This window comes from Candoia aspera, chromosome 6 (assembly GCF_035149785.1).
Source record: "Candoia aspera isolate rCanAsp1 chromosome 6, rCanAsp1.hap2, whole genome shotgun sequence".
Lineage (NCBI taxonomy): Eukaryota > Metazoa > Chordata > Lepidosauria > Squamata > Boidae > Candoia > Candoia aspera.
In genome coordinates this window covers 54,687,784-54,715,774 of record NC_086158.1, presented here as the reverse complement: position 1 = coordinate 54,715,774, position 27,991 = coordinate 54,687,784, and the positions used below count along the sequence as shown (strand labels likewise).

The following is a 27,991-nucleotide window of genomic DNA, read 5'->3' as shown; positions in this document are numbered from 1 at the left end:
AAGGTCCATAGTGGTATGGAAAATATTTCAAATTCAAACCATCCCATTGTAAATATGAAATGGACTGTTTCACAATGCTTGTCTCAAGTAGGAAATGCAATGTATTCTCTATCTCACCAAAAGTTCTTAAATTTTAATTAGATTACAATTATGAATTAGAACTAGGACATTCCAGAAATAAAACTTGTTTCTCATTGACCCTGGCAATTTAATCCGTTCAATCGTGTTCAATTCTCGGAGACTGCCTGGACAAGTCCTTGCATTTTTCTTGATAAGGTTTTCGGAAGTGGTTTGCCATTGCCTCCTTCCTAGGGTCAAGAGAGTGACTGGCCCAAGGCCACCCAGCTGGCTTTGTGCCTAAGGCAGGACTAGAACTCAGTCTCCCAGTTTCTAGCCTGATGCCTTAGCCACTGCACCAAACTGGCTCTCTTGCCCTACCTAGGCTCCATTGAAATAAATTAGTTCTGTCCATGGAAAGATTATTCATTTTCATTTATTATTTTTATTTTAGGGGTTATGGTACTGCAAAGTCTTGAGAACCCTGCAGTAAACCATAATATGTGGTTGGTTTGGTTAGCATGATGTGCCAACCCAGTTTAAAACTAAAGTCAACCATGAGTTCAACATGTTTGGATATTCCAAATGTCTTTGTATTTGTGGATAAATTGACAAATATGTTTTAGGATATGTACTTTCACCAGGTTTTTATTTTTCATATTCAAGTTTTAGCTAGCAGATATAGTCATTTTGTGCCTTAGCAGGATTGGGATATACCAACTTAGAAGGTATGTACATTTGATGCTAGTATATTTAAGTGCTCATCTTCGAGTGATGAATGTTATAGGTACAAAAAGTATATTCTACAGTTCTATGACTGGCTCCGAAAACATATATATAATGTTTTGGGACCCAGATAATATATATATTATCCTTGTTATGCAATTAATATTTAGTGTATTGGCATATCAACTGAATCAAACAGTGATTCAATATTTTCCCATAAACTCAAAATTTTAGTATGTTTTTAAAACATTCAATGCTTTTCCATTTCAGTTAGGGTTGTACAACAAAGGAAAATATAGTTTCAAGCCAGTGCAGTCTGCTTTGTCTTCCTAGGCATATAGCTATAAATGGGGCACTCTAACCTCCTACAATACAGATCTACCATGCTTGTTGGTTTCTTTTAGGTGTTTCCCTTGCCAGTTAGGCACTTTCATAGTCCACTGTCAATATGTTCAATCAAGGTGGCCTTCATTCCTTTACATGTTAGAAGCATAGAAAGCATCTATTTGACTCCTGAAGCATTTGACAACATCTGATCTTTTTGCCTTCAGTGTTGGGGTTAAGAGTCCATTTTCAACTGTAAATGGATCTGGATGAAGGTAGATGTATTTCACCTGGTAGAGAAAATATTTTATCATAATCAAAAATGTTTGACACATCTAACTACTGTGAAGGCAGTTACCATTTTACCTACAGAAGTTAAACAACAGAATAACAGTGTAACAGGATGGAGTCTACAGCATCCTTATTTCATTTTCATATTTATGGAATAATATCTTCCACTGAAAGTATTAACGTATTAACGTTTAGCCCAAAAGATTAGGGCTAACGCTATTTGGAATAATATGGGGAATGAAACATTGCCTTCAAGAAATCCCCCAAAACATATAGTTGTTATTAATGTATTAACTGTGTGCCAAATTTGTCAAAGGCCAAGAATGGAGATTCAAACTATCTGTTTCAGAATGTCAGAAATGTACCACTGTTAATTCTGAAGTCTTTTGGAAACCAATTCTAAACAGTAAGGTCAGCTTGGCTTCACTAGAACCTCTAGGATTCAGGATACATGTGAAGGGCTATGATCAGCAAACATGCCCAGAGTGTTGTTATACTCTGTTCCGAATTAGGTATTATAGCACTTTTCTGTTTATGCATTCAAGAGTCTTTCCAATACAAGTAAAATGAATATATAAATCTTCATCTTCTATATCAAATCACAGGAGGGAGAAGTAAGAGGAAACTTTAGGGAGGGCACAACATTTAGGGCTATTCACCATAATGTGAATTGAAATTTAATAATAGAGCAATAGGTTCTCCACTGAATCTTTTTTTCTCCACTGAATCTTTTTTGAAATCATTATAAAAATAGTTATCTTCAGCAATTTCCTGGATAATTACTTACTTGTTCAAAGGCCTTCAGGCCAGCTTCTTTCCCCAATTTGATCATGTCCATCAGTATAGCTTTATTCACTACCTAGAAGGAAAAGTGGAGCTTAACAGTTAACAGGTTATCATTTTGAAAATTAAAAAATATTACTAACCTAGATGTAGATACAACTGCTTATTGAAAGCATAAGTCAAATATAGACTGAAAATAATGGTATTCTAAACAAAAAAGCAAGTAATTAACCTGATTAGTCTTTCTGTATGGTATAACAACAGAAGAATTCAGACTCTGTACTAGAAGTGTTTGTAGGATAAGTGCTAAGAAATGATAGACATTAAAAATACTTCTATAAATTAATTCTTCCTAGTCAGCATGTTCATTGCAATTTTTCCTTTCATATCTTAATTCATTAAGATAAATTCAACTTATGCCAACCTCTCATATTTTGCTTTCAGAGATTTGCTTTTCTCAATTAAGAGTCATAATTTTAATTCTTTTATAGAGATATCAAGAACTATCAACTCATGCATACATACACACACAAAATATATGTGCAGACTAAATGCAAGGCCTTTCCCAGTTTCTAGATTAATACCCAACAAGCTATTGATTTTGTGCTAAGCAACTCCATGGAAGGTAATAATGCTTCTCAAAGTGCAAACTTTAATATAAAATATACAAAAACAATGCAGAGAGATACCTATAAGAAAACAGTGCATAAACCCTCAGTTCATTCCATAACGCTTGGAATGCTAAATCTTGGTTTAAGAACACTATTCTATTGGATATCCATTTTTCTCCCATTTGTAGAGTTACCTTGCTTAAATTTAATCTGGCAAGTAGACTATTGTGATGACAAAGATAAATACAAAATCAGTAAGTGGTTCTTGCTCAGATGATTTGATAAGTAATGATATTTTACAACATGCATATTCACCTACTGTGTATAAGGTAACGGTAAAGGTTTCCCTTGACATTAAGTCCAGTCGTGTCCGACTCTAGGGGGCGGTGCTCACCTCCGTTTCAAAGCCGAAGAGCCAGCGTTTGTCCATAGACACTGGTCATGTGGCCAGCATGACAGTCACAGAACGCCGTTACCTGCCCGCCGAAGCGGTACCTATTAATCTACTCACATTTGCATGTTTTCGAACTGCTAGGTTGGCAGGAGCTGGGACTAGCAACGGGAGCTCACCCCGTCATGCGGATTCGAACCGCCGACCTTCCGATCAGCAAGCTCAGCAGCTCAGCGGTTTAACCTGCAGCGCCACCACATCCCTGATAGTATGCTGTGTATACTAACACATTTTATAAAGCCATGAATTGTTTCAACCAGTTTCCCCATTGAAAGCACTGAAATATATTTCCAAAATACAGTGCCTGGCTTCGTAGTGTATTCAGCCAAAATCAAATATACAATATTATAGATCAGATGACACAGACACACACACACATTCATTAACCCCCATAATATTTCACTACAAAATTTAGCTTAACAGTTTTCTCTTACAACTTAAGGAATTTTTAATTCATCAGAAAGTAAAAAGTTTGTCCACCTACTGAATTTTTGCAGAGTTCTTCATATGAATCTTTTACTCCCAGGTTTTCTGCAAATGCTGGAAGAGTTTCTGCATCAGGAACCACTATACCCACCAAGAAAGACTGTTTAGGGAAGCAAAGAACATACCCAGATTTTAGGCACCTTGGAAAAGAAAGTATTTCTTCTTCAAGAAATTCTCTGAAACATACAAAATCCCTTCTTTCTTTGGAAGAGATGTCCTTTATTTCATGTTTGGAAGAAAAGTTGTTTGAGTATGTCATTCATTTGATAGTCACAATTAAAACTGGGCAAATAAAATGGGGCAAATAACCTTGTGAGTCAAGGTAAAACTCTCAAAGGAACACGTTGTTACCTGAAGGCTATCTCCATGCACAAAGACTTGTGCTACAGGAGAACTTCTGATGTAGATGTTTTCAATCTTTTCAGGTGCAATATATTCTCCTTGAGATAATTTGAAGATATTCTTCTTTCTGTCAATTATCTTCAATACATTATCCTACAGAAGAATGTAATAAAATGGGAAGTTCGGTAATTCATAGAACAGAAAAATGGAATCATTTACGTATGTTCTTACACTGTAACACTTCTGAGGAGCTTGTTTTAAACAATGATACATCATTGCTAAAGACCTGAAATTCAGGTTTTGTAAGATGCAAGATTTTAGAAAATAATTACAGTATTTATCTATTCACTTACTAGTTTTTAAGGTTTCCAAAAACATTTCCATTCAATATTGGAAACTGATGTCAGATCTAAGCTGTTTCTTTTGCCAAAGACACCCCAGAAATTGATGTTTTAGGCACTGATTTCTTGCATACTTCAAAGGGCCTCTTAATAGTTATTGCTCAATAGTTGTGCCTAGGCATGACTTAGATGCAAAGGAAGCATTAACCTCCAAGGTGAATCCTGTGTTTGCAACATATATAGGTGCAGAGTACTTCAACTACTGCTTTACCACATAAATTGTGAGCCATGCTCCCAAACACCAAGTTAAGATGCCATTTATCTTTGCAGGAATAAGTAATACAGTGGGCCCCAATGAGCTACAATTTACTTTAGGGTGGGTGCAATTGCTGTTGTGTCATGATTTAATATTTGAAATGTTGGTATGGATTTCTAGTTGCCATTCAAGTCTATAAATTAATCATTATCGATAGGGCTTTTAAGGATTTTTTTTTACTCCTGACACACTAATTACTAGACCCTTGTTTCATCTGACAAAAAAATGAAGAAAAAAGTACACTGGCCAAAAATCAAATGAACTTTGGACACTAGATAGGGTAGAATTTCCTGAAATGTATTCTGCCTTGATTCCTCTTCAGGTCTTTAAAAACAAAAACCTAACTATATGCAAGGATTTTTCCAATCAAGAGACATTATGCAGCTATTATATCTTTCCTTCTATGTTTTCTTGGTTGGTTGATTGGTTGGGGTATGTATGTATGTATTTGGTGGGAAAGAAAGATGGAAGCAATGGAAGATAGAGATTATAAGTGAGAGACAATTTATGAAGCATTCCAGAGAAACATACCATTACCAACTGCAAAACTTAAAAGTCAAATTCCACATTTCATTGCATTAAATTTTGCTCCTACTTGAAGGCATCCATATTACTGTAGACCAGGAGGCAATATGGAGACTAAGCATACCATTGGTATTATATCATTTTATCTTAAATATTCCAAGTGTAATAGTAATCCTCTTTGCAAAGGAAAACATTCTAAGCACCTGAAAACAGTTGAAGGTATATTTTTCATAACTTATTTGCTACAGTTAGTTACAGTATAGCATGGAGACCAACAAATCAGCGACGAACAGCTTACCGGTATCCATTTCCCAATATCTCCAGTATGAAGCCATCCATCATTATCAAGTGCTTCTGCTGTTTTCTCAGGGTCTTTTAAATAACCCTTGAATACATTTGGCCCTTTAATACAAACCTATAAAATACATACAGTGTTACTATTCAATTGCCTTTGATTTAAAAAGATAAATTCACACAATGCCCGATCAGAAAGAAGATACGTACTTCCCCTTCATTGTTTGATGCAAAATAGTTCATTTCTGGCACATCTTCAAGTTTTATGATGTTACAGGGTAGAGGGGGTCCAACATGACCTAAAGAACACAACCCGAAACACAGCATGTGATGTGAGTGGTGTCTTGTTTGTTTGCAAAATGTATTAGAACAGAATTTAAAGAATTAAATACTATAGTTCCTGATGGAAAATCCTACATCTGCCTGAACTAAAGGTATATTTTAATATTATCTTCTAACCCTCATATGAAAATTATTGTAACTCATATTTCCAAAGTAATCTCAATTCTAAATTGAAGCCCAAGTGATCACTGTCCACACATGAAAATTTAAGAAATTTACCTGCTTTGCAGTCTCCTGGCATTGTGACTGAGCAGCCACCTGAGCATTCTGTCTGACCATATGCCTCTAAAACCTGATTAGGAAGACAAAAGCTTGATTTTATTCAGTTCTTGAGATTCAGCTGCAATTTTGTGGTTTTAGTATAAATCATTACAAGATAGTTGTAATACAAGCCATTAATCTCTGGCAGAAATAAATCTAGGTAAAGGTAAAGGTTTCCCTTGACGTAAAGTCCAGTCGTGTCCGACTCTAGGGGGTGGTGCTCATCTCCGTTCTAAGCCTTAGAGCCGGCGTTGTCCTAGACACTTCTGGGTCATGTGGCCAGCATGACTCACGGAACGCCATTACCTTCCCGCCAAAGCGGTACCAATTAATCTACTCACATTTTCATGTTTTCGAACTGCTTGGTGTGCAGGAGCTGGGACGAGCAACGGGAGCTCACCCCGCCGCGCAGTTTCGAACCGCCGACCTTCCGATCGACACTTCAGCGGTTTAACCCGCAGCGCCACCGCGTCCCGCCAGAAATAAATCTACAACCTACGTAATCCTATATTGTCAAAATAAAGGGTCCCATCTTATTGTGTTAACAACCATTAATAGTGATATCTTCCTCAGCTGCAGCGTATTTTAATTTTTGTATCTTTGATGAGAATTTGTTTTTAATTTATTTTAAGATTGTTCACCACCTAGAGCCACTTGCTGAGATTGGTGGCTATACAAATTGAATAAATAAATAAAATGGTACTTCTCCAGAGTTAAAACACTGTTGTTCAATAAGCTTTATATGAATCAGTATTGAAGTACTTCATATTAATTGATAAGCAAATGAGACATTTAGACAAGACAAGGAGCAATATTACAGTGATATTGGAAATGACATTGAAGATAGAAACAGACCAAAAATATAACAAGGAATGTCTTCCAAAAGTTCTCCAAACTCAGCATAAGTGTCATGTCCCCCGTTGCAAGGCCTATGGGCATCACAACAGGGAACATGCACATTAGGTAAAAGGGAAGGGATAACCATAATCCTTAAATCACCCGGGCATCCACTAAGCACCCACGACTAAAAGGAAATCCATTATACAATAGGTAAGCACCACAGACACCCATCGAGAGGCAGGAAAACCAACACACCATTCCCCTAGGGACACATTCACACATCTCACACAATAGGAGCGCCCATCAGACAGAATTTAACACCTAACGAAAGATCGAGGAAACATCCTTCCATTTCCCCAGGGGACGCATCTGGTCCAGACGAAGGCAGAGAGACAAAGAAGATCGGCGGAATCACCCATCAACTAACCCATCACAACCTCAAGCGCCCATCTGGTCCTGGCTCGAGGGTGGAGAAGCACAACGTCCGCCAACAAAGTATAAACAGGGCAACCTGTCACCCCATAAGGATTCCCATCTTTCGCTCTGTATGCATTCCATTTCAGTAAAGCCAGAAATCCTTAGACCCTCTAAGTGAGTCTGTGTTTTATTTGAAGTGTGGCTGCCCTGACAATAAGGTTCCAACCTCAAATTGGTATACTAAAGGACACCAATGGATGCACCAATGGCGTATACTGAAATTCTATACAGTACTGATGTCAACATCCAAGATATTCCCTACTCATAAGGACCTCTAGTACTAGAAGATGAAGTCAGATCATCATCCAGCCATTACCAAATGAGAAGACTACAGGAATTGATGGGATATCTATAGAAATATGGGTATCAACAAAGGAAGAATCAGTAAAAGCTCTAACCAGAGTATCCCAGCAAATCTGGAGAATAACACAGTGATCAACAGATTGGCAAAAGTCAGTCTAAAGCATGGAAAGATTTGGCAATACTTACAATGGAGGAATGGTAGGTGAAGATGATGGAACTTGCTGAGATGGACAAATTGACTTCTTTGATTAGAGAAAAGACAGTATCTACATTTATTGTTGAGTGGAAATCCCTTATGGACTTTTTGCATTATGATTATTTATTTATGGTTTTGATGATTAAACAGGATAGGTTATAGAAAGAGGAAAGTCATGATGCAACTTTAGAGAAGGAAGTAAATGTATAATTGTTCTTATCACTGCTGTAAAGAAGCCTGGAAGCCCCTGCTTTATATCTTCTTTCTTTATTTTTGTTTTATTTTATCTTTCTTTCTTGCACTTTTAGCTTTTTCTTTGATTTCTTTTTCTTTTTTTCTTCCTTACTTTATAGTTTGTATTAGTTTTTACCTTTGTTCTTAAAAATTTTAATACAATTATATACAAAAAAGGAAAAAAGAAAAAGTCAGTCTACATATCAATACTAAAGAAAGGAGAATTAAGAATTTTTGCAAGCTTTCACACAATATCCTTAATCTAACATGCTGGCAAATTAAATCTCAGGATCATCCAATTCAGAATAGAACCCTATGTGGAAAAGGAAATGCCAGGTGTTCAAGGTGTTTGTAGAAAAGGCTAGGAAAAAGATACATTATTGCTGATGTATTCTGTATAATTAATAAAGCCAAAGAATACTAAAAATAAGTCAATAGGTGCTTCATTAATTGTAGAAAAGCTTTCAGTTATGTCACCCATGTCAAGCTGTGGAATGTCCTGAGGAAAATAGGAATCCCAGAACGTTTCATTGTTCTCATGTGAAACTTTTACACAGGTCAGGAAGCCACAGTCCAGAAGGTACATTGCCAACATGAAGCCAATCTGTTTTGCTAAGGAATGAGAAAGGCTGTATACACTTTTATTTATTCAACCTGTATGTGAAATATTGAAGAAAGCTGGATTGAAAGAAGAGGGTGATTTTAAAACTGGAAGAAGAAACATAAATAACCTGCTCTATCCTGATGTCACTGCTCTGATAGCTGAAAATGCAAATGTTTTTGCAAGCTCTCATAATGAAAGTTAGAGAACACAGTGAAAAAATGGGGCTATGATTAAGTATGAAGAAGCCAAACTAATGACAACAGCTAAAGCAACCAGCCTTAGAACTGACAATAAAGGTATTGAAATGGTGGATAGCTTCTACCCTTTAGGATCAACTATCAGCAGTAAAGCAACCAGCAGGAAATACACCGGTGATGTATTGCCACAGATGAGCAATTGGTAGGATGGTAATGAAGGCCGTGGAAAAGATTTCAGATGCCATGACATGTCTGTCTAAAGAGATTAGAAAAATGCAGGGTTTTTTTCCCTGTGACACTCTATGGATGTGAAAGTTGGACTTTAAAAAAGCAAGATGGAAACAATATTTATGCTTTTGAACTCTGGTATTGTAGAATACCACAGATAAGCAGGAAAACTAACAAATGGATCAGATCATAGAGAAGATTAATCCAGCGTTCTCACTTAAGGTACAAATGATCAGGCTCAAACTATCATATTTTAGACAAATTATGCAAAGATCCAGCTCACTTGAGGCGGCCATAATGCTGGGGAAAGTGACAGAAAAGACAAAAAGATGACGACCCCCAGCAAGATGGATGGACTTGGTTATAAAAACAATGAATGCACTACTGAGAGACCTAAAAGACAGGTGGAGAACAGACCATCCTAGAAGACCATCACTATGATTGCTAAGGCTTGACAGCTCCTTTTCAAACAAGATACCATTATCTCCTTTTCTAGGACCTGCTATATGCTATAGAGGAAGATCCGAGCAATACTGTTTTGAGTACATTCACCAAATGCAAGAGAGCCAGTTTGGTCAAGTGGCTAAGGTTCTGGGCTAGAAACCAGGAGTCTGTGGGTTCTAGTCCTGCCTTAGGCATGAAAGCCGGCTGGGTGACCATGGGCCAGTCCCTCTGTCTCAGCCCAACTCAGTACAATGTAGACTAGCCTCTTCATGATGCACCCCGGGCAATGTGACTTGTCACGGCTAAATAGTCTACACAGTTGGCTGCTGGTCCTCACAAGGATTTCACAGCAAGAAAAAAGCAGCATGAACACTGAACTGCTATGCCATATGATTAAAAAAAAACCAAATGCAAAATAAGCATTCATAAAGAATGGTACGCATTGCTTGAAACAACTTTAACATGCCATTTCAAACAATTACGCCTGCAGGTAGCTCTTATTTGTATCTCTCCCATATAATTCAATACACAATGGGGAAGAGAATTTAAAGGAAGAAGCAGTAACCAGGTAAGAAAATGGTATTATGGCATAAAGCATCTAAATCTTCACCAAACTAGGTACAAACTGGACTACTTTTTCATACCACTTCTGGGATATGGGAAAGGGGAAAAGCAACTGGCTTGTGGCTACTGCCCACATATTTTCAGAGAGAAAAGCTAAACAATTGGTGACTTTTCATTTGCCTGTAATATTAACTTTTAAATAACTGTACTGCTGATCGCACTTTTGGTCAGAACTTTGGTTCATAGGCCTGTTGTAAAAAAATGATAACTTAGTGATGCAGTTGCTCAACCAAACTCAAACTCAGTCCCACGCATTCGTTATAAATTCACATCGTGTTTTCATAGTGCCAGTTCTGTGACAGTTCCATTAAAACAGAAGCATGTAAGCTTGAAGGGTCTGGTCACAACCACCATTTCAGGGCTGCAGCCATTGCCATACTGCCCAGTGCAGCTCTTAGCCCGGAGAGAAGCTGTAGCCCTCAGCATTAACAGAACTTGGAAGCCAACACACTCCCTTCAGCATTCTGTACTTACGTGACAGCCAAAGACTGCTCTGAGGAACTTTAGGACAGATGGAGATATTGGAGCAGCACCAGTTACTATTAGTTTCAGCTTCCCACCTGTGGTTTTCTGTCAAGCAATGAAGAATACACTTGTCAAGCATCATCAAAAGAAAGAGTAGCATAAGTTGCATAGAGCATGACTTGCATCTATTAACCTTGACAAAATGTAAAGAGGAACACCTACCTGAACTTTGCTGAACACTAGCTTGTCCCACATGCTAGAGTTTCGGACAATGCCCTGCTTCAGTTCAGCAAGCTTTCTGCCTACAGCAACGTTTAGCAACAGTTGCTTAAATCTTGTTTGGGCACCACTTTGAATCTGCAATAGATTAGATCACCTAATGAGAAAGCTATTGTGGGCAGCCTACTTGACTTCCACAAAAATCAACTTTGTTCTTATTTGTGATATGCACTGATACTAGCGCTGCCCTACAACTACCAATTATTTTTCTAATCCTGAATGGGATGTTGATACGGCTGGCAGACAAATCCAGAGAAATGGGTTGGAGTTGTCATTTATTCAATAAATCATAAGTAAAATATAGCTCAACTTGTGGTATGAACTCAGCCATACTTAAGCAATGAGACTTCCCACTCTCCTTCCCCACACCATTTCCCAAAGAACCCCTTAATCCTCTGAAGCAGATTTATGAGAGTAAGAAAAGAAAAAAAATATTTTGCTGGTGGCTGATTTTCTGTCAATAGATGACAGCATGTAACCCATATTTGTTAGCAATTGTAGCCATTTAAGGGGAGGCTGTTTTGCATGTTTTACCTTGTCATAGATCCTATTGAGCAGCCGGGGCACTACTGGAAATACTGTTGGCTTCAGTGCTTTCATGTCATCTGTAAGAAGTTTAATATCACCTTGGAAGAATCCCACTCTTGCTCCACTGCTGTACAGTACAGACTAGAAGGAAATGACAGAATTGAGTTCAACGTTCTGCAAGGCTATTAATTCCCATTTGGCAAGAGTTAGATGATATCCAGAAATCAAATTGGATAGATCATGATTAGAGAGAAAAGGAGAAAATAGATTATTTTCAACAAAGGGTATTACTAGAAAAACACTTTCAGATCGTACAGATTAAAGATGTGGCTCTAACAGTTCAAGGAATATTTGTGCTAACAAGAGATCCTTCCTTATTACAAATGTAAAAGAGTAGAAGCTAAGAGAAAACTCAAAAATAAGAAATAAGCAATTGCTGCCTTTAGATACTTGGAGTTGCTATGTTCACCTTCCCTGTGTAGGCAAGGTTCAAACAGACAAACCTTTATTGGCACTGTTTTTTCCCCCTATCAAATGTATGGGGAAGTGATTGCCATACATTTGGAGCTAGATGGGAAGAACTAGTTTTCCCCTTCTTGTAACTAAAGGACCTGATCCAAAACAGGCCTCCATGTGTTTGCTATTAAGGACAAATCATAAACTGGAATGACATTTATTGCCTAAGTTAGTCCTCACATAAGCTTTTGAAAATTAAGAAAAAGCATGGTATACGGGGGTGTCCTCAGGGAATGGTCCAAAAAGTTAATGACAGCCACGACAATGCAATTGAAGTTCTGCAGTTTATATGTATCATATATGCAATGCACATAAAAAATGGTCAGAGCTTTGATTGCAGTGTTACGGCCACCATCTTGACCTTTTGGACCATACCTTGCAGACGCCCCTGATAATACAGTATATGCAAATTTGATTCATGGAAAAACATAACTTAGAAAACACAACTTAGAAAGGTATTTACCTGCACTATTCTCTCAAACATATGAGCTAGAGGAAGGTATGATATGGATACATCTGATGTCTCACAAGTAGCAGTAGTCTGGAAAAAAAAGAGAAGCATCAACAGCTGGGATCACAATGATGCTATTTCAGTTGTTTTAAAATGACAACAAAGGTTGCCCTTCTCAAATTCATGAACCGGGTGGCTAACAATTAAAAACATGTTACAACTTACTTCTATGATTGTTAGGAAAGCAGCAGCATCTGCAATAATATTTTCATGGGTCAGCAAAGCTCCTTTAGGGTTACCTAAAAAGATATTTCAAAGAAATATGTTCTTGGCTCTCAGAAACTAAGCATGTGAGGGCTAAACTCTGTTTAGATTAAAAGCATATCAATTATGCTTTCTGAAATATTTTAAAATGGCCAGATTTTACTCTGAATCACCAGGCTATTAATCTGGAATGCATAATTAACTATTATTAGCATTAATTATATAATTAAGTATTGTGCAAATCATCCCTCCCCTACTATTCCTTGTTCTTGAAATTGTAGAGTATTACAAAAGGATTTCTTGGAGGGGAATAGAAGCTGTCAGGGGTGGGTTGATGAGAAATTGGCACAGCATCTGCAGTCTGGATTGGAACACAATTGGGATCTTTAAACTTTAACAAGTTTAACTTACCTCTAAAAATTGTGACTGCAGGTAAGTTGATCAGTTGAAACTGATCAGTTGATCAGTTGAATATATATTGCATGATTCTAATAGTAAAGTCACATGATTGACAATACAATGACTTATTTTATTGTTGGCTGGATGACCTTGGGCCAGTCACTCTCTCTCAGCCCAACTCACCTCACAGGGTTGTTGTGGGGAAAATAGGAGGAGGAAGGAATATTAGGTATGTTCGCCACCTTGAGTTATTTATAAAAAAAGGTGGGATAAAAATAAAATAAAATAAATAATTAAATATGCAAAATAAATGCCAACTCGTTTTTGCATCAAGCTGTACTGAAGACTTTTTGTGAGAAATGATGGAAATCATAGCTGGCAAAATAAAACTATTAGCAGCTTCGGCAATTAGTACCAATGGTGTGGGAAACTAGGAGCTGGATTTCAGCACCTTCTAAATAGCCTGAAGTTCCCTACTACTGATATAGGCATTCACTTTTCCTCTCAGCCTTGTCACAAGTACTGTGCCTTTTAAGTCAAGATTATTTACAAATATATTTAAACCAAATTCCTCATCAATAACTTTCACAAGATTAACAATAAACTGACTTTTTAAAAATGCAAAAGCCAACTTAATTTTGCATTAATCTGTATTGAAGATTTTTTTGTCTACTAGAAGGGTGATAATTACACAGAGTGGAAATTCACATACACTCTACCCTATCCAGATTTCTGATTACTTTTTTCATACTTCTGAAAGGACTAATTTTTATTTTATCAGACTAAGACAAATTGATGTTCAAAGATCAAAACCTGAACAATCAAACCATCAAACAATTATATAATACCATGAGATAGCCTCTCAAAATCTTCTAAATAAATAGCAAAAACAACTATTAAGGCAAAACTTTGAAAGGCAATAGATTCAGAGCATGCACATGACTCCTGTTAGGAAACCTTTAAAACAGCTGCATCTTCTCTGAACTCCAGTAGCTGACATGCCTGGTGAAAGACATGTTTGGTTTAAAATGCATCTGACTGGGGCTATGTGCATACACTGAATTCATTTTTGCCTTTTGAATCTGGATTTATGCACAGCCCCATAGGCTATATCAGAAACATCTTTGTTCAATCAGTAAACATGTTATTTATGATTAGGTCAACTGAGTTATGTTTCAACCTTCTTTAAGTAAAGAAAACATATGGCCCAACATTCTCTCGAATTGCCCACCTGTTGTGCCACTTGTGAAGCAAACAACACAAAGATCTTCTGGTTTGGGAGGCTGAAATTAGATAATGAGATAACAGTTTAGTCCAAATGGGTATTTAATATTACACTTGGTCATAAACAGGCAAAAATTGATGAGTAAAAAATTAGTACTTACAACTGGTTTGCTTAAATTGTCTTTTCCTAGTGCCTGTATGGGGAAGGAGAAAAAACTGTACTTGAGACAAGTTCAGGAAGAGATTTCAAAGAGATTTTCCTAAATGAATAAAAGTCCAAACTTAGAATAATTTATTATATCTAAATGTGGGGAGTTTCAGGACCAATAAAAGCTAAGTACTTTATTAAACAATGTAAATTTGAATAAGATGATGGTCTACCAATTTAGACTATTTTAAAAGGGCTGAATAGAATAATGGAGAACTGGAGTCTCAATGGCAGTGTATCCTAAATGTGAGCTGCTAGAAATCAAGAGTAGAAGGGGGATATTACCCTCCTATCTACTTTTGTGAGGTTCCTGAATGCATCTGTTTGTCCACTGTGAGACACAAAATTCTGGACTAAGCAGACTGTTGGCCTAATCCAGAAAAGTCCCCCTTATATACAAATGTTGAAAGTGAGTTAGAGATAATTTTTAATATTGAAGTCATGGTAGAATTTACTTCAAGATTAAGAATTGATTCTATTAAGAATCAATACAATATAATGTCCTGTTTTATTTGATATTGCAAGGCAAAAGAAAAGAGGACTGATTGCATGATATTAATGATTAGGTTGAAAAAAAAATAAAGACAACATTGTGAAGTCATCCCAACTTGCCTAGTAATTAATGTTTGTAAAAATGAATATAAGAATACAGAGAGGATGGGTATGTGTCCAGCATGATATCCAGTCAAGTCAGAACTATACAGGCCAAATGCTATGCCATTTGATTAAAAAAAATACCCTAAAAAGAATACTTCTATCATGTTTTTCTATCCTATTGATCAAATGGTTTAACTTCTTCCAGAAGCATTAGAATGCAAAGAGATCTCTGAACATGTAGTATGACAACTTCTAAGACTCACTGTTAAATTACAAAGGCACTGTAGTGAACATATTTATTCTTCTAGATTTAAGGTTAATTAGCATCTTCTGTCAAAACAACAGTTTCTTAGAAGAATCAATCCAATACCTCAACTGCCTGAAAAGAAAGTATTTCAATTCCCAATGTAACTCCTTTTTCTTTTAGTCTGTCATCAAAAGGATCCATCAAAACAATTGTCTTTAATCCTGGCATTTTTCCTTGCTCACAGTTCTCCAGTATTGTCTCTGCTTTCTCAGGTTTATCACAGATCACTGTCGAGATGTCAGCTGAAAGAATACAAACAATTGGAAAGTTTTATCTCATTCCCATTTGGGAGATAAGGGGATATGTAACACACAAGGTTAGTGTTTGCTTGCTGAAATGCCTTCCCTTGGTGCTTTTGTCAATAGCATTTTATTAAGAAATCAAGCCATTTGCCTCTGTTACAATTTCAATAACTACTTTGATAGACTTTATTTTGCAGTTTGTGCTGTCAGGATTTGACAGCCTACTCTTGATAGCATCAAGGGGCATCGAAAAAGAGGCTCAAGACTATATGTAACTTTTGATTTGCCTAGTCCTAATCTACATTCATTCTATCATTTCCCCAAAATAGCATAAGCAAAACATTCTCTCAGGTGTCCAAGAAATGTTGCTTAAAAACACTGTGCTGGCAGCAGTGGCAAATCTCTCTTTACCTTCTCAAATAAACATTATCAAGATTCTCTACTAGGTTGAGCTAATGTGAGAAAAGAGCAATCATGAGAGAAACAGAGAGATCATACTGTACTATTTCCAAATGCTAACTATTCCTGATACATGCTTTATGGAAGGTCCATCAGGTCACCATTGCATGAGCTTCTATAGCTTGTTATACCATGCTGTTAAGGGAGAAGCCAGCTTGTCCAGACTAGCAAAGGAAGTCCATTATGATTACATTTATCCCAAGAGAGACATCTTCCGTACAATTAACCTTAATAAGCTTTATTGCTAAGTTGTGATCCAACCAACTTTTTTCACAAGTAAAGCATTATGGGTTATTTAATTACTGGAGTGAAAGAGCCAACTAGTTCTACTTTGGACTGAATTTTCATTGTTGCTTTTGCTATTATGATGCAAACTTCACTAAGTTCAATGAAGTTCCAGAATCTATTATCTTTGCTGTTATTCCACAGGTTTAATTACTAAGGTCCTTGAATCTGGCCCCATTTCCAACATGTTGAACAGGACTGATATTAAAAGATATCATTGCCTGAGTTATAAATAAACTAACGAATCTGGAGTGATTTTTCAGAGCCAGGAATGATTTATTTATGCAAAAAAGTTGGATTGGGTAGAGTAGTGGTTAAGGCACTGAACCCTGGAAACTGAGGTTCTAGTCCATCCTCATCCATGGAAACTCACTGGGTGACTTTGGGCCAGTCACTCTCTCCCAGCCCAATCTACTTCAGTGTTGTAGGGGAAAAAGGGAGATGGAACAACATGAACACCACCTTGAACTCTGGTAGAAAAGAAAGGGTATAAATTTGCTGAATAAATGGTGAATAAATAGAATATGAATAAATACTGTTGGAATTAAAAACACTTTGAAAGACTTGCTGAGATGTAAGGTCAGAGAGCCAGCAATCAAATCTGTTTCCATCACTGGATTTTCTCCTTAAATACATATACATACATACATACATACATACATACATACCACACTGAGAGAGGAAAAGTCTTACCTTTATTGACAATGAACACAATTGCCTCTGGACCCAAAGTATCATAAAGGGGAACTATTACCATTGAGTAAGTGTAGCAGGCAAGCTCTGAGATGATCCACTATATATGAAAACAGAAAGAAAAGAGTAACATATCATTCCACATACAGGCTAATAATTCTCCTATCAGAGAACTAAACAACATTTATATTACAGGCCTTATGCTTGTATTGCTTGCATTGAACAGAAGCCACACACAAGAACCTCGGCAGGAAGCAAGATAGGGACACTAACTGCTAGTAATTAAAGTATCCAAATAACTGCAGCACTTGTGTAAACAGCATGTAAAAAAGTCTCCTTAGAAAATATTTTGTACAGCACATATTAACTCTGGCCAAATAGGTAGCCAGAATTCCAGTGCCACTTGGATTATTTTCTCCAACACTAAACAATAAACAATAACCATACAAATCTATTTTGTAAAGGCAAACAAAATCCTATATATAAGGCACCATAAGGATGCCAAGAATCCACTCAGTCTGTTGTGTTCATATATTGTAAATAAATTAATCAGTTCAGGTAACTGGTTATTATAGTTATATTCCTAAACTATAATTTACACAAGTTACCTCTGGCCTATTCTGAGCAAAGATGCCAATGAATTGATCCGATGAAGGTTTACATCCTTTGTACAAAAGGCCAGATCCCAAATATTCAGCTCTGTCCAGGACCTATAAATATAAGTGAAAATTTATTGTGCTTCATATTGCAAAAAGTTTGGCTTATTCATAAGCATTGCTCTATAACCAACCTGTTGATAAGATAGCCATTGGTATGGTTGCTTTGGTTTTCGATATCCTAAACAAGGACCATTTTCTGCAAGGAAAGAAAAGAAAAGAAAAATGTATGCTTAGGGAAAACAAAATTATTGAATGTCAATGTGCTTATTTCATGGGATTATCAATAAGATTTCATATATAGTAGCTGCTAAGCAGTGCTTTTAAAACACAAATCTTAACAGTGGGGCATCTGTGGTGTTAAACATTTAAGGTACATTTGTATAGGAATGCATTTCCATTCAGGGAATTCTATTTACCTTGCTTGAATGTTGGTTACAGATTATTATTTTAAATATAAAGATCAAGACATTTCAAGAGGCATTAGAAATATTTCAACAGCTTTTCTGTATTACATTCTGAGTAAAATAATGAAGAAGTACCTTAATGGAAAGAGAATAAACAGTATGAAGGAGATTGAAGATCGACATCTTGATTTATTTAAGCACAGAAGTGCAACACAGAGTACTCTTTTGCCAATGAAATGAGGCCAAAGAAAGAAGTCAGCCCTGATGTATGAGCTATTGAGGGATGAAGGAGAAGTTCACAGAGAAGATGCTATGAATCTTCTGCTCCCTACCTAAGTCAAAGTAGCATCTTGAGCTATGTGCATGGACAGCTGAAATTGTGGAAATATTTAATTAATGACTCCTCCATCAGATCTGTGTTGTGCTTCAAATTCAAAGGCAAAAAATTGTGCTTGGAGCATGAAGAGCACTCACTGTCTGCAACTTCTTAAATGTGGTGCATCTTTCTCTGGGAAGATATGCATTTGGTTTAGGAAGTTGCAGATGGGGCATGCCATCATGTATCGGTCCACATACTCCAAAGCACTTTTTTTTGCCTTTGAATTCAAAGTCTTTCACAAGCCTAGCTGAGGTATTTCTCCTGCACTCCATTAATCACGGATCTGTTGCATCATTTGATTTGGCCCAAGTCATGAAATAGCAATCAAGCATTTCATTTTTCTCCTACAATGGGAGTTTTATTTCCACAACAAGGAGTCTATAATAAGTTATCTTAGAAGATTCACTTTGATGAAGGGAATAGTCTAGAACAAGTTAGTTACTTTAGAAGAATATTAAATAGAATAGAGGGGCTATATCAATGCTAAGTATTATAGAAAGACTACGATCCATGTCTTTTCCATTATGTAACTAGAAACCAGTGGGACGCGGTGGCGCTGCGGGTTAAACCGCTAAGCTGTCGATCGGAAGGTTGGCAGTTCGAAACCACGCGGCGGGGTGAGCTCCCATTGCTAGTCCCAGCTCCTGCTCACCTAGCAGCTCGAAAACATGCAAATGTGAGTAGATCAATAGGTACCGCTTCGGCGGGAAGGTAACGGCGTTCCGTGTCATCATGCTGGCCACATGACCTGGAAGTGTCCTATGGACAACGCCGGCTCTAAAGGCTTAGAAATGGAGATGAGCACCGCCCCCTAGAGTCGGACACAACTGGACTTTACGTCAAGGGAAACCTTTACCTTTACCTAACTAGAAACCAACATGGCAACCATGAGTCCTTTTACTATTTTTACTTTTACTATTAAAGGTAAAGGTAAAGGTTTCCCTTGACATTAAGTCCAGTCATGTCCGACTCTAGGGGGCGGTGCTCATCTCCGTTTCAAGCAAGTGAAAAGTGCTACAGCACTCCCTGTTTCAAATGTTTTTTTAGGATTTAAGGCCAACCATTCAAATTAATACCAGGATAGAAAGTATCTAGACAATAATGGTCATTTGATTTTGATGTATCAACATTACCTGGACTAATTCCCACTAACCTGATACATAACGTCCTCTTCTGAATCCTTCATATAAAGTCTTTGCATCCTCATAGTAATAAGACAGAAGCTTTCCTTCAGGGACAAGCATACTTCTTCTAGCTCCTCCCTACATAAAGGAATCATTACTATTGATTTGGACTTCTATGGAGAATGCATTTCCAAACCCATAACCAACCTAAATCCATGTTTTGCTGACTTACACAACAATTTGGGAGGGAGATGGGCGGTGATAAAGTTTGCTCAATAAATAATTCTCTTACAGAATATTAAAGTAATGTAAGCTATTCCAGTGTCAGACTAACTCTCACTCTGATCACTGCCTGAGGGTTTTTGTTTGCTTGTTTCACACTTGGGGGTGGGGGAAGCACAACATTCAGTTTTGAACAGACTCAGCATTTGCTTTACCTCGGTGCCAGCAGATTGTTTGTTGAGGTCAAGAGGGGGTATAATTGGCTTGGGTTTTGTTATCAACCATAGGAAAACTGTGGTTCCAAAAGTAATAAGACCAATCAAAGCAGGAGTTGGGAGTGGTGAAAACAAGACCTGAAGTAACCAAATCATTCTGACGGATTGCTTCTGCCAGACTGCTGAATCCTAAAACAAGAGGGACCAGAAAGCAATGGTCAGAAATTCACTACTCATATAGAAAGGAATCAGTAACATCCTTTGAAGAACCAGAGAATACATACCTTATCACTGAGTTTGAACCTCAACAAAAATAACTAGTACATCATCAGTATTAACATATCAAGATCAGAGAAAGATCATGCTATAGAGAATAAATTAGAGGTAATGATATCCATAATCATTTGAATTGGTCCCTGTGCTGTTTCAAATAGGCCAAAGAGTTAATGTGTTAACTGAGCCAAGCCTGAAACTATGATGCAGCCCCTTGGCACATGCTATTTTCAACTACCTTTGCCCCATTAAGATCAACAAGACTTTCAGGGAACAACTAAGAATCAGATTGTACTGTTGATGCCTATATTGGGGAAGGCAGGTTAAAAATACTCCTGATAACTGTGATAAATTGAGCTAGTATTTAAAACTTTCCATATAGTTTCTGCTGCAGGACATTCATCCCTGTCTTGCTTCCACTCTCACAGTTTCCATGCCAAGCAAAGTAAATATATCTATTTCAAAAGATTCATTCTTAAAGTCTATGAAAGCTTTTCAATGAGGATTTCAAAATTTCAGGACTCAAAGGAAATTAACCTTTATATTTGTGATGCCAAATCCTCAATTATTACTGATCAAACACAAAATAGTTTGCGAAAATCAATTACATGGAGGCCAACGGCATTTCAGAAATCAATACATTGCGAGAAATCATTACTTGCAAACATTTTCATTTCAACTTCTAGAAGAAAAATTGTGTCCTAAGAGAAAAATTGTGGGAAGCTAGAGATTTTAAATGTCAAGGTGTTCATACTGCATCACTGCTTACTTTAAAATAACTAAAATGTTTCTTGTAAACTAGAAACTGACTTTTATTCTTGCAGGCAGCTGATTTTCCAACTTGAACGCTGTTTTTAGTTATGTCTCAGGATTCTGCAGTATATCTAGTACCCACCTGGAGGCCTGTTTACATTAGGATTAAACATGTTTCAGGAATTTTCAAATTAGTTCATTTTAGGCTAACATTCCACAAAGAATTTTAGAACTAAGTCGTTATCTGCTTAACTGAGCAATTTTTATTGGCTGGGCTCTATAGTACTTTGAGTCTTTTCATGCAAAAAGTATAATGAGACAGTACAGGTACTTTTATTAAGATTTGAAGAACTTAAACTTAGGGAAATGATCTTGTTACTACCTCAGCTATATTAGCCAAATAAGCTCTAATTAATTCACAAAGACAAGGGTCAGTCAGTCCATATCTATGATATTTTTCAAATTCAGTTGTGTGCAGGCTTAGGATGTGCATATTCATGTCTGTGTGAAATTGGGAACAGTGAAGTCAAAAGAAATGAATACGGACAGCGCAGTGATCATTAGCTGTTAACAATGGCCATTCAAACAGCAGGTTGGGGTTACCCAAACATCCTTGCATTGATAACCGAATACAACATTTAGCAATAAAACAGCCCTTTGTTCTAGTTCAAGTCACAGGAAATAGAGTTGAATCACTTGGATTGTAACTTATCTGTTTCATACTCAAATGTGTTGTGTCTGTGTTTCATTTCCCTCTGACCTACATTCTGCCTTATCCTTAAGTAGATGACTGTATATGCAAGACAGGCCTATGTTCAGAATTGCAATGCCCAAGTCCTGAAGATTTTAGAATTCTGATTCAGAATCCTTCTGTATTATTAATAGAAGTGGGTAATTCATGCTGCAAAATCAAGGATAAAAGGTTGCAAGCATGTTTTTCATGAAGACAATCCCCCCGCTCCTAAAGTGGAACAATTTTACTCTGAATAAATATGAATGAGGAACTTGACAACCAAACAGCTAGCATGTCAACATAGCTCTCAGTCCATGGAAATAGCTGGCAGTAAATTTATGGAACAGGCATCATCAAAATCAAAAGTTCAAGCAAAATAGAACCAGTTGAGCCTTTTAGCAGTGGTTAAATAATATCTAATGTTTTCCATGAGAACAAAATTTGTTAGATCATATCCTAGTAATAAAACTTGTTAAAATTAATTATACAAGAAGATTTCTCTTGAGGTAGATGGAATAATAATTAGCTTCCTCTGCTGGCCTGAACAAGGTGGCTTTCCCTTTAATAGCGTGCAATAATAGTGGAAATCCAAACTACAGAAACCCTTAACAGTGGAAGCAATACAGAAAGATGTTTGATCTCTTTCCCCCATTCAAGATAATCACAGCATCATTCAAGAAAAGAAAAAAAAAACCAACTTCTAACTTGACTAATTTGATAAAGCATATCTGTGTGTATGCTTTCACTTGTTAGTGAATAGATACTGATAAACAATTAGTTATCACCAATGATACTTTCTGCATTCCAGTTTCCTTTAATCCTAGTATTTATATCCCTAACATGGACATGTGTATGCATAGACATAACCTTCAGGCTAACACTTGATGTTGTAGGATGTAGTCCATTCTTCCATATATCTTCTGTAATAAGATGTATCGTTTTTGTAAGAAAGATCTGAAATGGGTATTCACTAGAACTGTAAAACTTCAATCATTTTAGTGGAGTGTATGATCTGCCTCATAATGATCAGACAGGACACCCTGGAGAAGATGCTGATGCTAGGGAGAGTGGAGGGCAAAAGGAAGAGGGGCCGACCAAGGGCAAGGTGGATGGATGATATTCTAGAGGTGACGGACTCGTCCCTGGGGGAGCTGGAGGTGTTGACAACCAACAGGAAGCTCTGGCGTGGGCTGGTCCATGAAGTCACGAAGAGTCGGAAGCGACTAAACGAATAAACAACATGATCTGCCTAATTCAAACCCCACTATCTTCCGTTTAAAAATCAAATAGGAAAAAAACATCCATACAAATCCCTGGAAAGCCACCTTACTTTCCTTCATATGAGGGTTAAGTATAAAAGTAGAAACAGAAGTGCTACTGAGGGAGTTTTTTAAATAGCATCTAGGCAGGCAGAAGATAGATGAGTTCTTTCTGCAACAGTTGACCAATCTTTCAAACAGCCACACAATTGTGATAAAGGGGATTTCAGATATCCAACATCTGCTAAGAATCTAACTTAGTCAAAATTCCAGCATATGCTCTCTTGCTGACAATTTCATTTAGGAGAAAGTAGAAGGAAGAAGAAGAGGGTCTCCTGTCCTAACAGAGAAAAAATGGTTGAAGAAGTGAAGGCATTTGGCACTTTGGGAGAAAGTGATTTTATTATTTTTTGAGTTGTGATATCCAGAGGAAAAGGAACTGAGACAGTCCTCCCTACTGCACTTCAGAAGAGTAGATTTTGATGAACTTCAAGGGAAAACAAATCCAACTCAACAATTTCAAATACTTACAGAAAAAACTGGCCAGAAAGAATGGAAAACTCTACAAAACGATATATTGGAGGTGTGATTGCAAACAATCACAATAAGAAGAAAAAATGGGAGAAATCTAAAGGCCAGTGTGGATATAGAGAGCTCTCTAAAATACTGAAGGGAAAAGGAAATAGGAGGAGGGGAGTGTACCTAAAGAATACAAAGTAGCCTCTAGAAGCTGCAGGAACTGTGTCAGAAATGGTAACTCAGAATGAGATAAGGCTTGGGAAAGATATCAAAACAACAAAAAGAAGTTATTGGCTATGGTTAGAAATAAAAGAGTTCTTTGGCTATGATTAGAAATTAAAAGAAAACCAAAGAGGCCATAGATCCATTGCAAGGAGTAACTGGTGAATGAGTGAGGATGAAAAAACAGAACTTCTTATCTGCTAGTTTGGTATTAAGGAAGGCCAGAAATTACAGACCTGGCAACTTAATGTCTATACTAGGCAAAAAGCATACTTATGAGCACTTGGGTAGACATGCTAGAACTAACAGGAGCCTGCATTGTACCTGATTAAACTAATCTCTTCCTTTAATAAAGTTACTAGTTTAGTAAATCAGGAGAATGCTGTATTCATAGTGCACTAGGCCTCAGCAAAACCTTCAACAGAGTGCCTCATGATATTTTCCTATATAACATATAGGCTAGAAGATACTATGTTAGTTTGACTCACAGTTGACTGAATTACTACATCCAAAGAACATTCATTCACGTTTTCATGTCCATGTGGAGGAAAACACTGAATGGGCCTGGAACTATTCACAGTTTTTATCAGTGATTTGAGTGAGGAAGTAGAGATTAAAGTTTACAAATAATACAAAGGTAAGTTAGCGGCTGATAATTTAGATTAAATAGAAAAGATTCAAAAAGATCCAGACAGGCTTGAATAGTAGGCTAAAATTCATAGGATGGAATTAATTGAAAGAACTAAATTTCTGCATCTGGGTAGAAAAAATTGAGACGTAAGTTTCCAGTGCTGCTATATGCAAGCTGCCTAAGTACTATCAGTTAAATCCTTTTTGTAAGAACAGTCATACATTGTAAATTGATTGGTCTGATCCACCCCTAATCCAAAAGCAGATCAGACTGCCACTTTGGAATTACTAAGACTTCAAAGGATCATTTAATACTTTCAAGATCTTTCACCACATACATGCCAAGGAGTGTACTAAGTTTAAACAGTTTCAAGTGATAAAAACTTCAGTTATTGCATAAGGTTCTGCAAACTGTGGCTTTTGCCCTTTAGTGCACGCATTACTGGCTTGTTAGCATGCTTGAAAAGTGCTCATATCCCACTAGTACAAGAAGCCCTTTTGACCCATTTATCAGCAGATAGAAAGGAAACTATGGCAAGAGCAATTCGAAGGTTCATGGTGTTGTGAATTTACAACTACTCTTATCATTTAAGTCTTAAAGTACAGAATAACTATAATTCATTCAGAGACTCACCTCAAAGGGTTTTTCTTCCTTTTATTTAGAAAAAAAATCTTATTGAAACTATTTGTGATGTTGAAAGCTGCTGTTTGTCCGCAAAAGAACTACTTTGAGTTCCATTACATTTGAAAATAAATTGGAAATTAGTCATATTTAACGTATGGTATTTCACATGCTCGAATCTCATTGATTCGAAGGTGGAATATGGGAACAGTGTCTCCAAATGAATTGAGAGTCCTGAGTAAGAGGACCTTTAGAGCAGCAGGAAGCAGAAAAATGACAGGAAGCAAGCTAACTATTGCTGCTCAAAGTTATTTAGCAAAATTTACCTCAACAAGAGCCCCCTAGAAAAAGTAGGACTTCGTAATTTACATTAGGGCATACAATAGGTCCTTCTACAAATGCTTACTATTCCTTAGATCCAGCTGTCTTCTGGAATTAGATTACTGAATAATTTTTCATTCAGCTTTAGGTCTTCACTAATTGGGAAGTAGTAAGAGCTGCAGTTCATTCAGATGTTCACGTGAAATGTTCACCCAGTGTATTAAACCATAACTTGCTTTGTTTCTGGCTTTGCATGTTGTGCCCTTAAATGACACATCTTTCTGTCATGCTTCCTTCTTATTAAAATCAATACGCTATGCTGTATATATCATATGCCACCTTTGAAACTTATTGTCAGACAGATGAGAATTAAAAAAAACCCTCCCCCTGTATAAGCAATACTGTATGCTACATATGTTTGTGAATTATACAATTTTTAATAATGTTTAGTATTCTAGGGGATACTCCACCCATTAAAATCACAAGACAAAACAGTGAACACCCTTAACTTTAAAACACATAAGCTAAAACTCCTGGATGTAGTTAGTTTAAAACTAAAGCTATATAGAAAGGACTTTCCATAGACAAGTTGTAATTCCCTTTGTTGGCATGCGCTGTACCTGCATGAATAAGTTCCTATAGGGGGTGGGGGAATCATCCTTCAGTCATTTGAGCCCCAAACCATTTAAAAAGAAAATATACAAATGTTCAACAGGAGCTGCCATCATATATAACAGAATGCAAAAAAAAACCTGCCCATGTTAGCCACAACCTTTTATATGTAGCAACCCTAAATGTTATACACTGCCACCTTAATGGGAAAGTAATTTGGATTATGTCACTGAAGCCAAACAAGCCACTTTTGAGAAGAATGTATTTAGAAGTACTTACCAAACAGACACCACTCACTACAAGCCTACAGCAGACTTATCTCACATCCTTAAATAATAGTTATATTCAGGAAGTGCTGGAAGCAGCTGTAGTAAAAGGCAGACCTCTCAACCAGGAAGTGAGTAATTGTTCTCAAGGTTATGTTACTGTATTTACACATTTGATGAGCAATAATTTTGTAGGGCTTATTTCTGTAAATATGTAATGTTAAACTGTGTGCTGTTCTCTGTAATGTAGTAGAAAGTGAAGAATTCTAGTACCCACATTTAGGTAAAAAGTGACAGAAAATGAACTGAATTGCTCATAGGTCAGACTTTTGCCTTTACAACTTTAAACTTCTATCCCCATTTTTTTCATTAAAAATTGCAGTCTTCACAATAAGAAGGAAAGTATGCTGAATGGAGAACTGTTCTGAACTTAATAGTTGTAAATCCGAAGACAGTGAACTGGATTCACATCTCAAAAGTATTTTAGCTCTGGTACACGATAGCCTGTTAGTATTTACTCAGAAATTAATTATGCTGTGTTTACAGTGAGTTGTCATAGTTTTAGTTTTTTACATCACATAATTAGTTTATATCAGTTTATGCTGCAGGAGTATTTAATTAATGCCATCAAGCCATGTTGGATAAAGATGAACATAAGATCTTCACCTGATGTTATGTTCCTTCAATGGTTCTGCTCTGGTAACTGAGAGAGCAACATATTAACATATTGTAAATAAAACTTCTGTCATTATCTCTTAAAAGCTGGGTTCAAGCTAAGCTATTATTTGTTTAACATGGTATTTTGAATAAACCACAGTCAGCTGGATTTACACTTCAAACTGAACCATGCATTAGTGTTATAAACCACAATGATATGTTTGTACAGCATGCTAAACCAAAATGAAACTACATTTTGGCACAGTGTGAAGTGCAAATCCAGTCAACATTTGCCTATCAAGCTATTAAAAATAGGAGAATGGATCATCAGGGCTAGCAACTCCAAATTACACAGGACTTGATGTCCAGAATCAAAAAGTAGAAATTGATAATTGCTTAATAGCAGGTTTATTTTAAAAGGGCAGATTATGGCACCATGGAAATGGTCTTGGAAAAGCATTATCTGTTCAGTTTTTCCATTGAAAAAATTGGTTCTTTCAATGCTACCTACAATTATTTACAACTGCTAATACTGTAAGCAAATTTGCTCATCAGAAACTCCCTGGAATTCTTCTTAATAGCTTATAAGGAAAAATAAATATTTAAATCTAGATCAATAATAAATCATGTACTAGGCCAACCATTTTCAAAAAACCTTTCCAAGAAAACTGCATGCAGAGACTAGTCCAGGCAGTTGCCAGGAGTCAAAACTGACTCAAAGGCGCGCACACACACACACACACACAAACCCTGTATGTTATATTCAAACAGATATAACAATTTCAACAATTTTGAAGGGAAGGAAGTTAATTGCTTGGCTTACCTTCTTTCAGTTGCAGAAACAGAAGAGAGAATAAAGTCTAGTAATTTCATAAATGATTCTTATATATGGTCTCTCCTTGCTATC

The 27,991-nt window shown here is 36.8% G+C and overlaps 1 protein-coding gene across 1 annotated transcript; it reads right to left on the bottom strand.

The window, feature by feature from the left end:
• Positions 1 to 689: 689 nt before the first annotated feature.
• ACSL5 (acyl-CoA synthetase long chain family member 5) lies at positions 690 to 27,991 on the bottom strand. Its single transcript, XM_063307156.1, has 21 exons — positions 27,908 to 27,991; positions 20,218 to 20,406; positions 19,810 to 19,918; positions 18,005 to 18,069; positions 17,823 to 17,924; positions 17,215 to 17,314; positions 15,599 to 15,777; positions 14,585 to 14,617; positions 14,431 to 14,482; positions 12,762 to 12,835; positions 12,549 to 12,626; positions 11,576 to 11,710; positions 10,985 to 11,119; positions 10,772 to 10,867; positions 6,109 to 6,181; positions 5,758 to 5,846; positions 5,552 to 5,668; positions 4,081 to 4,224; positions 3,728 to 3,829; positions 2,186 to 2,257; positions 690 to 1,397 (listed from the first exon to the last, which is right to left on the bottom strand). The coding sequence occupies exons 2-21, from the start codon at positions 20,371 to 20,373 to the stop codon at positions 1,260 to 1,262; spliced, it is 2,049 nt and encodes a 682-aa protein (XP_063163226.1). The 5' UTR covers positions 20,374 to 20,406; positions 27,908 to 27,991; the 3' UTR covers positions 690 to 1,259.

Bases quoted from the DNA above. Each gene is read 5' to 3' on its own strand.
- ACSL5 (XM_063307156.1), bottom strand. From the start codon at position 20,373: ATGATTTGGTTACTTCAGGTCTTGTTTTCACCACTCCCAACTCCTGCT. The intron at 11,120-11,575 runs GTAAAACATGCA...AATCTATTGCAG, and splicing joins TCAATAGGATCTATGACAAG to ATTCAAAGTGGTGCCCAAAC. The intron at 2,258-3,727 runs GTAGGTGGACAA...TTTTCCTTCTAG, and splicing joins AAGAACTCTGCAAAAATTCA to GTAGTGAATAAAGCTATACT.